This window comes from Siniperca chuatsi, linkage group LG20 (genome assembly GCF_020085105.1).
Source record: "Siniperca chuatsi isolate FFG_IHB_CAS linkage group LG20, ASM2008510v1, whole genome shotgun sequence".
Taxonomy (NCBI): domain Eukaryota; kingdom Metazoa; phylum Chordata; class Actinopteri; order Centrarchiformes; family Sinipercidae; genus Siniperca; species Siniperca chuatsi.
The window spans coordinates 15,351,358-15,368,405 of NC_058061.1; the positions used below are offsets into that span (position 1 = coordinate 15,351,358).

Here is a 17,048-nt window from a genome sequence, read left to right on the forward strand (position 1 = left end):
AGCATGGCATAGCATAAGGTTACAAAGAAATAAGGAGATCTTTGATCTAACATCACACAGATTTCCATGGTCAACAGTCAAAAGTTCAACACTGTTTTTATTTATTATAAATCAATACATTTTATATAAAAAAGGACAAATGGGGTCTGAAATAAAACCATTATAGATGTAAACCAAACAGATCAGGTTATGGCCACCCTCTTACCACACTGGACCCATATCACAGACTCTAGATTAGCCAGCATGTCTCGTTAACACTCGTTGCTCATCCCAAAACACCCCAGGGCAGTGATTCTCAAACTGGGGGACCATCGAGCCACTGCGGGGGGGATGATTCATGGTGATATAAACAAACAAAAGTGCTCTGATGCTAGCAAGGCTATTTTGCTAACCTGAATCTTTTGTTTATTTCAAGGGAGGGGGACCTTTTTCAGCTTCTGAAGGGGGGTGTGACAGAAAAAGCTTGGGAACCACTGCCCTATGGTATCCTTAATATCAATCTACAGTTTGTAAAAGGTTTAAAATGGAAATAAAGTGGTTGACATCAATCTCTCTGCAAAGCATTGCAATCATAGCAACTAAGCATGCCATTGTTTTTTTTGTGTGCAATCCATTACAACCATCACCAGCAGCAGTCAACATCATTTGTGAAGTGTGCACACAAATTTTTTTTGTATAGCAGTTCAAGGATGTGAAGACTCTTAATCTCCTGAAGGTAAACAATATAAGCTTTGTGTGGCGCCCAGTGTACCGGTCCTGAATGTAACGCAGATTTAGGCATCTTCTGTCGAGAAATGACCAAGACCTAGCTTTAGCTGATTTGTTGTGTTACACTTCCTAAAATGAGATCAATGAGGCATCTGAGAAAAACCAGCATCATTGTGTTGTATACACTTAACTGCTTCTTGAAAATAGGTGGACATCAAAATGGTACATGCTAGAGGTCAAAAAGGAGCACAGCCCGCCGCTTAAACAAGGTAAGCAGCCCACTGCACTAGTAGCACTCAAAAACACTCAAGGCAGGAGAGGGTGGGTGTGTTACCATGGAAACCAACTTGGATTTTAAATGGAGTTCACAACTTTGTATTATTTTTAAAAATAAAATGCCCTTGTGACAGAATTGTAATCCATTACTGTTTACCATTTAGTTGGCATTTAGTGAAGGCAATACAAGTGCAACCAATTCATCCTCACAGCACTGCAAGATAAAAGCATTCAGTCTAACTAGATTAGTTCAATAAAGATGATTTCACTGACCCTTATGGTAAATCTCGTTTTGGTAGTAAGAAATTATTTGTAGACAGGTTGCCCAAATTTCCCTTCTTCTTTATTATTTACTATTTCCTTGTACAAAACATATCAGCAGTGTTACCAGGTCAAAATTAACTGACTATATGATCATTGTGGGAAGAGGTTATGGCTTTCCGTTGCCTGTTTTTTAAACCAAGAATCTGCTGAGCTAACTCTGCTGGGTTACGGTAGGTAGGTGTGGGTTAAAATGGACCACATGTCCAACTATTAAAAACACTCATGGGAACAAAAACAATAACTTAAATAGAAGTGCTTAAAACAGTTCTTAGAGCCCTTTCGAAAAACAAAAAAATAAGCTTGCAAAGCAGGAATCCCACCCCAACAGAAAAGGAGAGCGAAATGAACAGTTGTAATGGTAATACTAATATTCATCCAATGATTCACAGATGTACAGTTCATGTGGAGGTCATATCCTTCCACCCCTCCCCGGTCAGTGGCCCCCCCACGTCTGTGAGCCGCGGCTTCCCTCTGTTTCAAGTCTATCTGTGGTGGGAGAACACTCTGTCTCAGTACACCTCCCCTCTTCCTCCTTTGCCATCAGTGCCTGTTCCTCCTCTTTTTTCCTGCGCTCCAACTCCCACTCCACAAAAGTGTCGAAGAGGCTGGGCCAGGCCTCGTCCTCGCTGTAGTTGCTCAGGTCAGACCCAACAGCCTGGGTGAAGTTGAGGAACATGTTCCATGTGTCCCTTGAGATGCCCCGAATACTTGAGGGGTTCTCCGCCAGGAAGTCCAGCCAACGCTCCAGGATCACAGGCGTGTCCTGGGTGAAAACCAGGCGCCACAGGGCGATGGCGATTTCGCGCTGCAGCGAGCGTTGGCCCTCCTCAGCGTCCAGGCCAAACTGGAAGGTGAAGCGGTACAGGTCCTTGAAGTTCTCCTCGCCCTGGGCGTCCAACAGCATGCAGGAGAAACGTGAGCAGATACCCTCGAGGCTGTCTGCCTGGATGGCCTTGCAGCCCTCAACAAACTCCTTCCTGGTGACACAAAGAGGACCGGACATCAGAATGATACTGGACCATTTCACTAAGGATGATGAGGCCCAGAAGCAAAAAGCATACTTTTCAACAAAGCTAAATGAACAGCATCAGAGCTAACTAATAGCTAAATTTACTAAGAGCTACAATAAAACTTTGTGAAGTCAGCTAATCCAAACAATAGGGCTATGTGTCTATAACAACACCTCAAACATCACTGACAAAGAAGGGGGCCCAACCCCTGGCGGTTTAAGGAACACATTTAAAAATTGTACTGAAAACTGTTCGTTCTTTCAATGTAACATTGACAAACATTATTTCACTTTAGTGTTGTGGGCCTCGACCCAGGCAGATACACAATATAATGGGCTTTCAAAGTCAAATGTAATATAAAGAGCTTCTGTAAGCATCAGTTGACAATGAAACATGTTGGTAACCAGAGTGCGGTGTTGTTCAAAGCCTCTAGATAGAAAAGTGCTGAGTTAAAAATCAGAGAGGGGGAGCAGTGACAAGTGACCCGGCCAGCAGGCAGCCCTATTCATCTCCGACACGGATTGCACAGCAGGATCCATTTCCTGTGTGCCACCTACCTGACAGTGGGAAACTGTTTTTTGTGTGTGTGTGTGTGCGCGCTGCACAGTGAAAGACTGAAGACTAGAAGTTCACAAAGAACAGTGCAGTCATCGGGCGTCAAGCTAGTTATTAGTGTTGCACAATATTTTAGTTAGTAGTATTAGGCAATAATTGCCTGAAAATATGTTATCATATATTCATATTTTAATCGTAGAAAAGGTTTCAGTCGTAGTCATCTGGACACTGTTTTCAGAATCAAGACTGAAATTGTGGGTCTCACAATTGAGAATGACTTCCGGATGGGAGCCGAAACGTCTTGATTCTGAAAACAGTGTCCAGATGACTACGACTGAAACCTTTTCTACGATAGAACACTTGTGGACGAATGAGGGACTAAACCGTTTTATATTTTAATATTTTGGGCATTTATTTGATAGCGATAGAGGATAGATGACAGGAAATGAGGGAGAGAGAGATGCAAAAAAAAAAAAAAAAAAAGGACCCCAGACAGATTTTAACCAGCGACATTGTAGTCAAGGGGCACCCCATGGGTGATTTGTCTGTTAATTACAAGTGCCTAAGTGTGCACCATTTATTATAGCTATGATATATTTTCTTCTTAAATGTAACAATTACTGGATAATTTTAAAGTCATCAGTTTAAAGTTTCTTTGCATTTCTAAAAACGTTTTACATTTACCCAAAAGTTTTCAGCCAACAGCAACACTTACAAGGCGTGGGGCACCTCTAAAATGCCACTGAAATGAGCCATGAAGTGACTTATCAAGTGCATTGAGGAGCTTTTGTAGCTGGTGTGCACAGAGTGAATGGGATACAATGAACAAAGGACCGGACATGGATCAGGCTGTATGTAACTAATAATGCCTCGATTGGCCCCAATCCTGCAGATTTCCTTAGGGAATCCCCATAACGTTTTCACTTGAGGTAACCAGAGAGGGACCAGTTTCATGAAGCAGATTTCCAGGATTTCTTTGGAGAACTTTAAATTAAAACCAAGAAGAGGTCTTTTTACACCTTTTATCACTAAATGTTCAGAATTGGAGGGGGGAAATGGCTTTGTTTTTTTGCATTTTCACCTTTATTAGACAGACAGTGAAGATAAAAAACAGGAAACATGGGGAGAGAGACGGGTATGAGATGCAACAAAGGAATGTAAGTGGGGACGTTGCAGCTATATGGTATGCATCTTAAACTCTATTCCACCAGGACACACTGAGAAATGGCAAATATAATAGCAATATCAATGTGACATGTTTTATAAATATGAGTTAAAGTAGTCTGTGCTCATCTTCATGAGTATTTCCAGATACTTGAAAACAGCCTCTTTTTTTGTAATTAAATCAGGGTAGGGACTAATGAAACTATGTTTTTTTAGTCATCTGGGATGAGGAAATATCTTTATCAATTTGTTCAGTTCTCACCTATAGCCAACTACTGTGCAGTAGTTATGCTAGTTCATCCTGATTAACAAATACCAGTGACAACAACACACCCCATTCCCCAGAACTCCACCTTACCTTGTAAACTTGCACATGGTAGCTGCTTGAAATTTCCATGCAAGAACAAGCACACGAAACTCTGCTGGGTCCACACACAGGTCATTACAAAACCTCTCCATGCCTTCCTCCAAGATGGCATCTTCATGTTCATCCTTGTAGCAGCAGAACAGCTCCTCAATACGCAGAACTGATAGCCCATCTCCATCCAGACACTCGTCCTTGCGTGGCTCCCCCAACACTGCAGGCATGACGGGTGTCTCCACTGTAACCTCCAAGGCCTTGGTGCCATTCGACAGCTCACTGATGGCTTTGCTACACGGGGCACTGGGCTCTTCTTTGTGGCCCCCACCACCACCACCACTGCCTCCTTTCTTGTGGTGGGACTTGGAGCCGCTCTCCTTGTCTCCACTCTTACTGCCGAGTGAGGACGTCGGATTCTTACACTTGGTGACACACTGGCCCATGTCTTCCTCCCTGGTCCCTCGTCTGTCTTTCCTCCTCACCTTCAGTCCCCGTCCGAACCACCTAGACGCCTCTGCTCTGGCCTGGCGAGACGTCTCAACATACCCTCAGGCCTGAGATGAGGAACAATTTAAAAAAATGTTAATTGTCATAAAGTGCAGTTCTAAACCGAGTCAGTCTTGCTCACACTCAAAAGGTCAAGATCCACATTTCTGTGGCTATTAGTAGAGGGAAAGCAGACTATAGGGATTTTTGAACATTGAAGGTCAAGAAGTTAGGCTACCTGTGCCAAATCTGCCACAATCCAGGTCTTGCACTGCCAAACTTAAAATCCCTGAAGAGTGAAAACCAGAGAAAACAACAGTCTATATGTATACATACAATGCAGATTACCATAGAAACAAAAGAAATTCAAGAACAACACTGGTAACCACAGAAACCTACTGAGGTAGAATTGGTTTTGTGTTACACAGAGCCACTACATGACTTTAATATGCTCTCTTTCAGGTTTTCCTTTGCATCACCAAAGGCTATTTATAGGCAATTAAAATATAACTAAGTTTGTATAATTTTATCTTACTGTTTAACTTATTAGCTTTGTTGTGTTTGATTTTATTTCACAAGGATCCTATGTACTGTATCCACATAAATGGCTTGTGTACAACTGTGTGTGTTTATCTTTTCTTGGTATCAGGCGTGAAAACAGACAATTTCTATTTGACAGAGGGAGTTTTACCAGGTTCTACAATAGGCAGTACATACAGTGTTGCTGCCTTACTACATCCCAGCAGTAATGGCAGCAAATGAAAAATGCAATCACAGAAATGATCAACTGGCTAAAAAAAAAAAAAAAAAAAAAGCAACCATGGACCAAGACTGTGGAGCTACTATGGTTGCCAATGAAGACTGCAATATATTTTCTGTGACATTTTATAGCAATCATTATGTTTACACAGACTTTAATGTGATTATTCCCAACCCTTGGCAGCAAAAATTCAATGGAAAGTCTCTTTGAGGTTAAGAAAAACTAAGAGAAACATGATTACTATGGCATGTGTGCCCCCTTCAAGTTTTTCCTAAAAGGCTTACAAGTACACATACATGTATGGAAAAGATAAGGGGAACAATGTCACACTGAAAAGTAACATCGCTGTAGGAACTCACATCTTTTCCAAATCTTCCCAATAATCAATGATGTTGTCAATCGCAATCACTTACAGCGGTAACTAAGGTTGTGATTGGCAAGTAGAATAACTTGACAATAAAAACTTAATTTGCAGAAAGGCAAGTAATGACATACATGATACTTTTATGGAGAAGAGGATGAAAACCTGATAACTGATCGAATTCCATATAAACTGGGGTTTAGAGTAATAAAATTGACACAACCTGAACATGTGTAAAAGCATTATCTCTCCTCTATCAATGCAAGTACTCTCGAAGTAGCTTGATTTCATTTGTACATGTTAATGCAATTAATCATATTGCCATCACATCTACACACATAAAACTTATGAGTTGATCAAGTGTTTGAAGTAGCTGGTCAGGAAATTACTTACAGACAGTCCCTCAGATGGCATTGGCCACAGATCAAAGTGACTTTCTATTCTGCTCCATCATTATGACCTTGACATCCGCAATGCTGAAAAGACACATTATATTGTCATCATAAGCAGAAAGTGATAGCTCATCATACTCAAACCTGCAGGACTATTTTTGTCAACATGCTATGAATATGTAATTTGAGCACAACAAAAAAGTTTGCCTGATTGTAGGATTATTCAATTACTAATTTATAACAACAAAGAACATGGTTTTAAAGCATTCATATTTAAAATATATTGTGCAGTGTGGACTTAAGCAGGGCTTTTACATCTCTGGTTGTGGGGTTGAAAATCTCTAACGTTAGCCACGATTTGTTCTGAATTACAACTCATGAGCTCCACAAATTCGAGTTACTTCTGAAACCAACTTTTACTTTGTGTTATGATCTTGTCAAGCCATGATTCTTGGTCTAACATTAATAGAGACTACTGTATCCGCATCATTGCTCCGGGCATGTCGAGGCAAATGTCTCACTGGTCCAATCTGGCTAACTTTACCAAAGTGATATCTGATGGACGTCTCAAGGCCTACTTATTAATTTGAATTTTTAATGATCATCTTCCACAAGCTAGCATGCTAACTTAGGTTAGCCAAACACTTCAGTATCCAGCCATTTATTTTAACTAAGCTAGATTGTTAGACCTTACACTGTCAGAGATAAAGTTGAACTATAATACTAATGCGTGAAAGTTGCAACGCTGTCAACGCACAGCCTCAGTTAAGTTAGATAGTTGATCTTAAGTAACGTTAGCTGGCATTAACGTTATTTTTTACCAAGTTATGGTCGTTGGGAAGAGGCGAGCACAAACAGGATCAAGTGAGCTTAACAGCACATGCACAACACTCGAAAATATCATGTAAACAGTGTTTCGATAACCATTTACACCTGTCAATTTTAACCATTCACTAAATCAGATGGTACTTGTTGTGAAACTGTTACCGATTCACAATACATCACCGCCACCGGGCCATTTACATCATAACTGCCTGGCCCTGACGACGTCGCCATAGCTAGCTAGCATCAGCTCGGTTAACTAAAAGTTAGCTATCGGCTAAGCTAGGTCTATCGATTAAGACAACAAGAAATACCACATTTATCCTCTTAAAGAAACTTACCTTTTTGTAAAATTCTATTGTGTGGAATTTGATGGACATCACTTCAGGAATGCCAGGACAAATTAAGTAGTTAGTAAGTTGGCCAATGTAGCGTATACGACCAGAAACGAACTGAGGCAAACTCGTCGCGTTAACTCAGATTTCTAGCTAACTAGTTAGCTGGCAGCTGACAAAAACTTCCACATCAATGTCGAATTTTTCTCCACTTTTTGAAAAAAAAAACAAGTAAAAACCTAGCAACCAAAGTGTGCCTTTGAATCCTTTTTGAATTATGTCCCCTCTTTGGAGTGAGTTAAAAGACCATCTCTGACTAAAGCAGCCAATTTCTTTGTGCTTCCCCCGAGTGTAGCTACATTGTGGGCATTTTCCTGCATCACTTCCTCCCTGCCTCCCTGCCTGCCTGCAGGCAACCAACAGCTGATCTCCATCTCAGCGATGGCATCGATAGGATAAATCTTTTAATTTTAACAAAATAATGTGCTTGTAAATACAACATTACACCCAAATGGATAAGTTACTATAAAACCAATTACTGACGCATGTGTTTTGTTGATGACATTTTACAGAGAATAATATTGAACGCTGGAAAATGTGTCAAAGCCCTTTTGTAACGCATCTTAAATGGCTTAAACTGAGTCTATAAATAGTGAATTGTAGAAATGTTGCTACTACTTTAAATAGACAAAACATCTCCAACTTTATGTATGATGAAAAGTAGAGGCACTCGTTTATCTGTATTTGTTTTTTTTCTTTCGTTTCTTCTTCGCAACCTCCCCGTTTAGAAGCCAGGTCGAGAAAAACGTCATCATCAGGCGACAAATGTGTTTCTGCTGCCTTAGCAAGCTGCTGTCGAACTGCAAGCCTCCTCTTCAGACACAGTCGGTAGGTCAGAGTTTGTAATATTAAATAAACTAAAACATAATGAGCGATGACGCTAATGCACATTGTTAATGTTAATGGAACTTAACTCTTAAATAGCTATTACATGTGTTCTTTAACAGCAGATATCTTATAAGGGCCGCCAGGAGACTCTCAAGGATAGCTAACTAGCTTCATGTTGACAAGTGATGCCAAAATATTGCCTCATGCTTTCTGTTAATACAAATACGCCAATGGCATTATTTGTAAGACTTCCTTTGATCTCAGCACATATCAGAACATACGATTAATACCTTACAGTCAGTCATATGACAGTTACTTAAGGCCATGTTTGGAAAACAGCTGTGTTGGGTTTAGTGACATCTAGCGTTAAATGATGGGATCATTCTAGGCTAGATAAACCCGTCAAAGCCAGCAACTGCTCTGGGGCCCCAGACTTCCAGGGGCCCTAAATGTCCTAGGTTGATGTCAACTTGGACTTGGTAATATTGATTAATTGCATTTTTGTGATAGACATTGCACCGTTAAACTACAATTTCTACTAAGGCAGTTATTGCATTATTAGCTATTCTTGTTGAACTTCCTTGTAGACCTTTGTTATTTCGTTTTTGTTTGTTTTGCTCACATGATACATATACATTTAAATAAAGTTTTGTTTAATCAAAACACCACAAACATACTGACTTATTGAGTCCCTAAGTACAGACAGATACATTAACAAAATATTAACAGGGTTTGTAATGCCATTATTCTTTTCCGTACAACTTAAATTTCTTGCTTGTGCAGGTAGCTGCTGTTTTTGAGACCAGATGACGGCTTCCACTCGCAGGACGGTGTTGTCACTGTACATGCGGGTGTTTCGCATCGCCCGGACCTGGCAGACACAGAGTGGAGTTACAAGTGACACAGAGACTGAGAGGAAATACATACTTCAGGAGGCCCGTGCTCTGTTCAGACAGAACCAGCAGGTGTGAACAACAATACACTGCTCACAGAAATGAAAAGGCAGTAGCTTTATGGCAGTTTGTGTAACTCATCTTTTCTTTTCTGTGCTTCTTCTCAGCTCACAGATCAAGAATCAATAAAGAGGTGTATTGAAGAATGTGAAGCAAGGATAGAAATAGGTAAGAATGGAGAGATGCCACAAGTTTCCTGACATAAGTCTTGACTAAGCCTTATCCTATTTAGGTGAGGACCAACAGTAATATGTAATACTAATCTGTGCTTTCCACCTTTTCTATTTATCAAATGAGAATTTCAGGATTTTATGTTTTTTGTCTTGTTTAACCTAATGCCTTTGATAAGCATCCAAAGTTGTGTGGTGGGTTTAATTCAGTGAAACATCTGTCAAATGCTGATTTTATAAACCATGTAACATACTTCCACTTTGACACTCAACCTATAATATTTTGATCAGGTGAACGATCCCCATGTCTGATGCTTGTGCAAAATCTCTGACAGCACAGCGGTGTTACTTTTGGTCACCATTTATAACAGGTGTAATATCTAGTGTGTGATAAAGTATTTGTCAGTGAGTGACTGAGCAAGTTCAGCTGAAGGTCTTGTGTGTTTAAGCGTGAGTAAACAGGGGAGTAAACATTTCCCTAATGGTCTGAATGTTTTTGACAAAAAACTATAATTGGGAAAAAGCAGAACCATCAGCATGAGCAGGGTTTACACTGTCGTCAGTTAAGTGAAATAGAAACCGGCTGTAATGCTTGGCACAAATAAGACCAGAAAAGTGTTATGCTTCTGCATGCTTTATTTGTTTTTAGTTTAAGAGATTAGTTCAGTTGTGGGCAAATAGGGAATTCTACACCCATGTTCAGCTGTTTCATCTTAACAGTTTACATCCTGCCTTATGAAAGGAGTAAATCAAGCAAAAAATAGATTAAACTATAAATTAAAACACCCCAGAAATCATCCATGTAGTGAGAGAATCAGATGCTCCGTGTAGGACCATGCAGGACTGCAGGACAGAAAGCTTTCTGGCTTTGGAAGAGTGATATTTTGTTGCCACTGATTTTGGATTTTTTTCATGGTTTTATATAATTTTTTTTTTTTTCCCACAGGTCTACATTACAGGAACCCATATCCAAGGGCTGTAAGTAATAACTATATATTAGACAGATTAGATATTATTTCTGTCTGTATGGTTTATTGTGTTGTTGAGAAAGTTACTTCAGTTATTTTGTTCTCTGAATGTTCCCATAGACGTACCTACCACCACTGGGACTGGCAACTCAGAAAGGCAGGAAGCTGCGAACACAGCAGCGCCTGAGGAAGCAGGCCAAGCCAATTTACTTACAGTCACATGATGAGACTTGATGCTCGATATCCTCGCTCCTCGCCAAGAGTTCAAGTTACCAAGGACAGGAAACTAGAGTGCAGTCACAAGCTGATCTCATGGGCTGCGTTGTGGCAAGCACTCAATGACGCAAGAACACCCGTCATTCAGGAAAATGCCATTTTTCATTGCCATTTTTTATTGCAAACTGTGTAACTGTTCCAACTGTAGCTGGAGAGCAGCTTCAGTTCAGCTCAGGAACCCTGTCAGTGTGGAGTGACCTGTAATATAAGATCAAGTTGTATATTTTATTTATTTTTCTGTGTAAAAACTGTTGTAATAAACACTTCATATTCTTTCCATATCAAATAGAATCATATAGAGATAAAAGTTTAAATTGTGTCAAAAACAAATACATATTCATTTCAACAATGTTATTAGCAAGTAATTAAGCTGCTAAGAAACAAATAAAGTTGTCTTAAAGTAAAGTCTTATACTCTGGTAATACATTTGTGAATTAACCATCTTCTCTCTTTTGCAGCATGCACCTTTTTAAGAACCACTCCCTAATATTGACCCCATTCTTCAGCTTTTCCATATCGATAGCCTGTTTATTCATGTAGAAAATATGAAATAAACTCCAGAAATGTTGGCAACAGCACAGAGGAAGTTGGTACACTTGGAGGACACTTGGTGTATGGTGTACTTCCTATAAAGTTCTGAAAAACTAAAGAGGAACATCAGGGAGCCAAAAGACACACAGTATTATATCTTACAGTATCGTACATTTTTGTCATAACAACATGAAGTGCTTTCCTGTGAGGCATGGAGACAGGAACACAGAGGGGATATAAATGGAAATAAAAAAATGTGTAGCCTTTGTGATAAGAGGCAGAAGATAGGTAAGCGAAAGGTAAGCCTGTAATATGTATTGCAATTTAAAGTGTCATATGATACAAAATTTCTTCTTTTACTACTACTACTACAATCTATTCATCTTCAGTTTTAAAAGGAAAAGGAATACATGCTTTAGACTGAATCTAAATTCCTTAATTTTTTTCTTGTGAAGGAGATATTATATTTCACCACACTTACATCCCTTAACATCTCGTACTTAAACATTTATTCCGTCTTAAAATACATTTGTCGTTTTTTCTTTTCTGAACTAAACACATGAACAGTCACTTCAGACTTGGGTAATAATATATTTGTATACAGGCTAAAATGTATAAGGTACAGCCTACTGAACTGCCTCAGTACTGTCATTATAAGGTAAATTGTGCATTTATTCTTTAGCATCTAGGAAGTACAGCTTGCCTTGAATGAGGGAGGGAGAGGAATAAGACTTGCATATTTTTGGAGCTTTGATGATTTCATTGATAGTTTTGTCAAGCTCAGCTGAGTGCCAGCTGACCTGCTGGATGTTCACCAACACGACATGCACCAACCGAGAGGACGGCTGGCTGGAGTGCGATGAAATGTCCACATCTAGTATTTCATGATGTTATTCTGGCCCGGTGGATCCATGAACGTAAGCAATTAATACTGTACCTCAGGTTTAACAGCTGGGCATCTACAAGCCAGACTTTCGACATGCACTTCTTGAACATGAAAGAAGCTCCATTTGTTTATGTTCATGGACATGTAAAAAATGGATGACAGGGATATGATGTTGGATTTGCAGCTTTTACAGATTAAAAGTGTAAATAAATAAAAAGTGGCAGCAAAGATTGTGAAACTTTGTTTATAATTTGGTGGTTTGGTTATTTTGGATGGTTATTTAAAGAACTGTAGTACTCTTTGTGCATTACATCTCAAATGTGTCATTATTCCAAATTCATTAATTCATATTTTTCATTTAAATTAATAGACTCAGAATGCTGTTATGCTACCCAACATTTCTGGGGCTGCATTTAAAATCCTCTCACAAGAAGATTATGGAATATCTGCAAATATATTTGCTTTGATATTTCTTTTGTCTTTCTCCATAATAATGACACCCGTGTAGTGAAAGAGCAGTTTGGTTTGTACATTGCTTTCAGTTCTATTTAGAAATCAGAGCAGAAAGAAGCGTTTCTCTCATGTACCATGTGATTCATTCAAATATTGATAATAGTGACAGTGACCTGCTTATGGGGTTAAATATTCATTTTCAGTCTGACAGTGTTTGCCAGTACAGACTACAGACCATCTACTCATACTGCTGTAATGTACAAGACCTCTGTCTCATCTAATTTCCAACATTAAATTGCATTTTGCATGTACTTCCTTTTTTGTGTGGTTTTTACTAATAGCAAGTAGTGGCTCTTACAAACAGGGACTTACTCACCCACATGTATAGTATGTATGTGCATTGAATGTACAATGGAAGTTGGTGAAAATGTTCCCTCCTGCTCTAAAAGATGTTAATAAAATTATTATATTTTATTAATAAGAGTAAGCTATAATATAGATGTTTTTACATTTAATTTGGTCCCTTAATTAGTCATTTGAAACAGAAAAAGAGCACCAATAACTTGATTATTAGGTTAAACCAGCTTGCATGAATGATAGGCCTCCACTTGAATAATGTGGTTCATTTCAGTGAGTTGGCTACAGCCCAAATGTACTTGAAAAGCCCTCTGTAGCTGATGTATTCTGTGGGGACTAAAGTATATTTTATGTTCTGCTCCACTTTCCAGCAGAGAGTGGAAAATCAAAAATGTGGATCAGCAAACATGACTTTTGATAATCTCAGAGGGGCACGCCAATACAGTTCAGTATTGTTCTCTGGTGATACAGTGCTGTATACTGTACACCCCAGAGCTCATAATGTAGACCTTATCAGATCAGTTTAATTTCACACTCTGGACTGCGTCACCTTGATAAGCACAGCGTTCCTCTCCTCTTGGATTTTTTGAGGTCATTTTCTTTGTCCTCCAGCACCACATTGGCCTGCATGCAGCCACATGATGGAGCCCAATGGACACAGAGTGAAGGAAAGTGAGCATGTTTTACTGGGTGACGTAAGTCCAGTGGCTGACATACCAGACCCCAGCCTCAGGCGTCTGGGCTGTGGCGGCAAACAGTGGCCTGGTAGAATGAAATGGTCTCGGTTTAAACATGGAACTCACATGTCCTATATAGACGGTATTATGCTCTCCCACTGCTGGGGACAGAGCGAAAGCGTGGATATATGTTTCAGTCACATATCCTACACAGTGCTACAGAACCTAATGAGTGACACGCACAGAAAATAAGGTTTGTAAAGAAATACTCAAGGGAGACTGTCTGTATAGTAATCTACTGAATGACAAGGGGTCAGACGAGGAGACAGTGGGAAGACGAATGTGCGGCAACACCAGAATGAGCTAAACTAGTTTGTCAACAAAAAGTGAACCTATATACCAGCATGAAGACAGACTGTCATGAGTAATTCTGGACATCAACTCCAGTTTCTGCCTGACTAACTGTCTGATGGACTGACTGTGTGATGGCTGATTGCATGACTGTCTAAATAAACTCCCTAGTTCATGGGTATCTCTGATGAATATAAGCATCTGAACTGACTAAATGTATTTATTTTTTCAAGTTAGCCAATTCATCTCCCCTTAACAGTCAAGTTTACTGAGTGAGAGTGGGCAAGCAAAGGTTTAAAGCAGTGAAGAAAATGTTGAATCCCAACACTCTTTAGCCACCAGGGGTCACACCATACTAAGTACTGAAGCCTTACATAGTTCAGCAAGTTCTCTCCTTAGAACCATGAGCTAACACTACCAGTGTGAGTGGACCACACACTTTGCTGTGCATTTGAGATGTGACCTGTGACAAAATTGTTCAGGTGACCAGTGGCTTAAGGTAGTTACGACAGGCCCCAGTGCATGCTATTATGACATGCCCTAGTACATGCTAGTTACTAGTTATGAAGCACACACACACACACACACACACACAATTAGGTGTATATATATTTTACCAATGATGTGTTGGATTTTACAGTTGAATGAGTTACTTAGGCTATTGTATCAGAACCATGGATAGCGCCTAAACTAGCTTCTGTATATCATATCGTCTCGTCACATGATCAAATAGAGACTTGACATCAGACAACATCAACATACCCAGAAAACATCATTGCATATCTGTATATGATAAAAATACTAAATAAATAATTTTCACGTTTTTCATAGTTTATTTATAGTTTTTATAGTTCATGTAGAATATAATTTTGTTATAGATGTATACTAGATACTATTTTACCAAAAAAAACAAACAAACAAACAAAGAAAACCATGACGAAGATGGGTTTGCCTTTTTAAGGGGATATATAGCAAATGACACTGTATATAGTGTAATGTGAGTCCTTTGAACACATGTATTTTTGAAGTGGCAATAACTGGCCAGGACCCATTTTCTGCTTTTTTAACAAATCTCTTTGGGCCCACGGGTCCCAGTACAACTGCCTGCGCTGTCTATATTTACGCCTCTGCAGATGACATTAAATGTGACACAAACCCGATGCTCAGTATGAAAACAATGCCTCTTGATCAGGAGTCAAAACAACTAATCAACTAATGAATCACCAATGCAACTTTAAACATAAACTGAGCTACAACTATTATTTATTTCCACCTCTCCACAAAAGGTCATCTGAGTCCTCTGTTTGGTTCTCGAAGAGTTCCTCACATTAATTACCACGTCAGACTTAAATAACTGACTGATGCACAGTAAATAAAGTGTGGGGTTGTTGCAGCTCTCTGTTCTCTTTCTGGAGACTACATTACATTACCTCAGTGATAAATGACCGTCCTCACTATAATTGACCACTGATGGCAGAGCAGCAGCAGACTGTTTTAACATTAATGCAGAGTAGTGACTCACTCATGCACTCTGTGCATTCATATATAGCATTCCTGTTGAACAATCACTGTTCTTCTTTTCACTCTCATTCTTGCTGGGCTGACATTTCATTCATTTAAACAACTCAGATTACAATAAGTTATTTCTCTCAGTAAACCAGATAATATGATCAAGAAACAATGTTCACTTGCACATCTCCTCTTACTGTATATAGACAAACAAAAATTCACATTTGAGAACCTTTTATAAATACTGTATCTGTAATCAGTGATGATGTAGTGAAGATAATATGGTGTAAGGTCATTTACATGCCCCCAGATGTTGGATGTTATATAGCACCATACCTGCTATGTACTGTGTACCTTCTAAACATCAGCATGTTAGCATGTAGACATAAACATTTAGCGCAAAGCATCACTGTGCTTAAATATAGCCTCACAGTGCTGCTAGCGTGGTTGTAGACTCTTGGTAATAATATATTGGTAATTAATATATGTAATAAAATGTTTCAATGAACCTTTCTAGTCCCTCATTTTCCAGTGTCTTGCTCTATAAAACCAAGGGCGTTGCAGTGGCAGCTATGAGCAGAAATCTGTTACTTTCCACACACCGTCACCTACGTCTGTGGCAAGAGGTAAAGGGATGATTTAACTCCAGCAAAGATGGTGAAGTGGTTGTTAAACATAGTGTGGAAGCCTGCTGTTTATTTGAATGTGAAATGTGCCAGCTTGTGATCTGTGATCCTACTGCTTATACTATAGATTTTGATACATGAAAATAGAAAACATGAAACACTTCAATAACAGCGCGGTGACTCTGTTTTGAACCGACTTAATTGGCAACACAGTAGCAGAGTGTGGAGAGTGTCTCCCACTGTGGTAAATGTTGCTGGTTTGTGGCTTTTATAATGCTATACTATACAGCTGGATACATTAAACAATATATATTAATAAAGGAACAGATACAAGTGTTAAGCAAGTTTAAAGCTGCATTAGGAAAAAGGTATGTGTCCCAAAAAAACACAAATGACACATAAGTTGCAACAACCTCTAACTAACCTCCAATAGATCTGCTCTTGTTGCCCATATTTATCTCTGGTTCCTGATATGGTAACCACCATAATGTAGCTGAGACCCCTCCTGGGGATATTTAACATCAAGGCATCTGTCCTATCCTTTTTGGACAGAATACACATTTTTCTCAAAAAATAAACAAAATGTTGCAACTGTGAAAAGACAAAATGGTTGTTCAAATACTTAAAGATCAAATTTACAATCAGGTGGGTAGAAGTTCACTTCCTAAACCGTATATTCAATCTTCAGTATTTGTTGTGTTCTTATGTATTTTGTTCCTTATTACTGCAATGAGCTAATATCTCCACGGGGATCATTAAAGTTTCATTTTATCTCCCAAGTGGACTTTATGTAGACATACAGTTTGTTTCAGTATCAGCATGAATCATGCTGGTGAGAACTGAATTTCC

The 17,048-nt window shown here is 39.2% G+C and overlaps 2 protein-coding genes across 3 annotated transcripts; one reads left to right on the forward strand and one right to left on the reverse strand.

The window, feature by feature from the left end:
- Nucleotides 1-79: 79 nt before the first annotated feature.
- Nucleotides 80-7,946, reverse strand: dcun1d3 (defective in cullin neddylation 1 domain containing 3). Of its 2 annotated transcripts, XM_044179686.1 has the most exons (5): nucleotides 7,561-7,946; nucleotides 6,399-6,481; nucleotides 5,123-5,173; nucleotides 4,396-4,952; nucleotides 80-2,285 (listed from the first exon to the last, which is right to left on the reverse strand). In XM_044179686.1, exons 4-5 carry the CDS (start codon nucleotides 4,839-4,841, stop codon nucleotides 1,742-1,744), a joined length of 990 nt encoding a protein of 329 aa, XP_044035621.1. In that variant the 5' UTR covers nucleotides 4,842-4,952; nucleotides 5,123-5,173; nucleotides 6,399-6,481; nucleotides 7,561-7,946; the 3' UTR covers nucleotides 80-1,741. The 2 variants fall into 2 exon arrangements, with proteins under 2 accessions (XP_044035621.1, XP_044035623.1); XM_044179688.1 differs by lacking the exon at nucleotides 5,123-5,173.
- A 368-nt stretch (nucleotides 7,947-8,314) lies between these two features.
- Nucleotides 8,315-11,214, forward strand: lyrm1 (LYR motif containing 1). The gene is made up of 5 exons (XM_044179689.1): nucleotides 8,315-8,442; nucleotides 9,226-9,407; nucleotides 9,503-9,563; nucleotides 10,512-10,543; nucleotides 10,654-11,214. Exons 2-5 carry the CDS (start codon nucleotides 9,249-9,251, stop codon nucleotides 10,765-10,767), a joined length of 366 nt encoding a protein of 121 aa, XP_044035624.1. The 5' UTR covers nucleotides 8,315-8,442; nucleotides 9,226-9,248; the 3' UTR covers nucleotides 10,768-11,214.
- The last annotated feature ends 5,834 nt before the right edge of the window (nucleotides 11,215-17,048 follow it).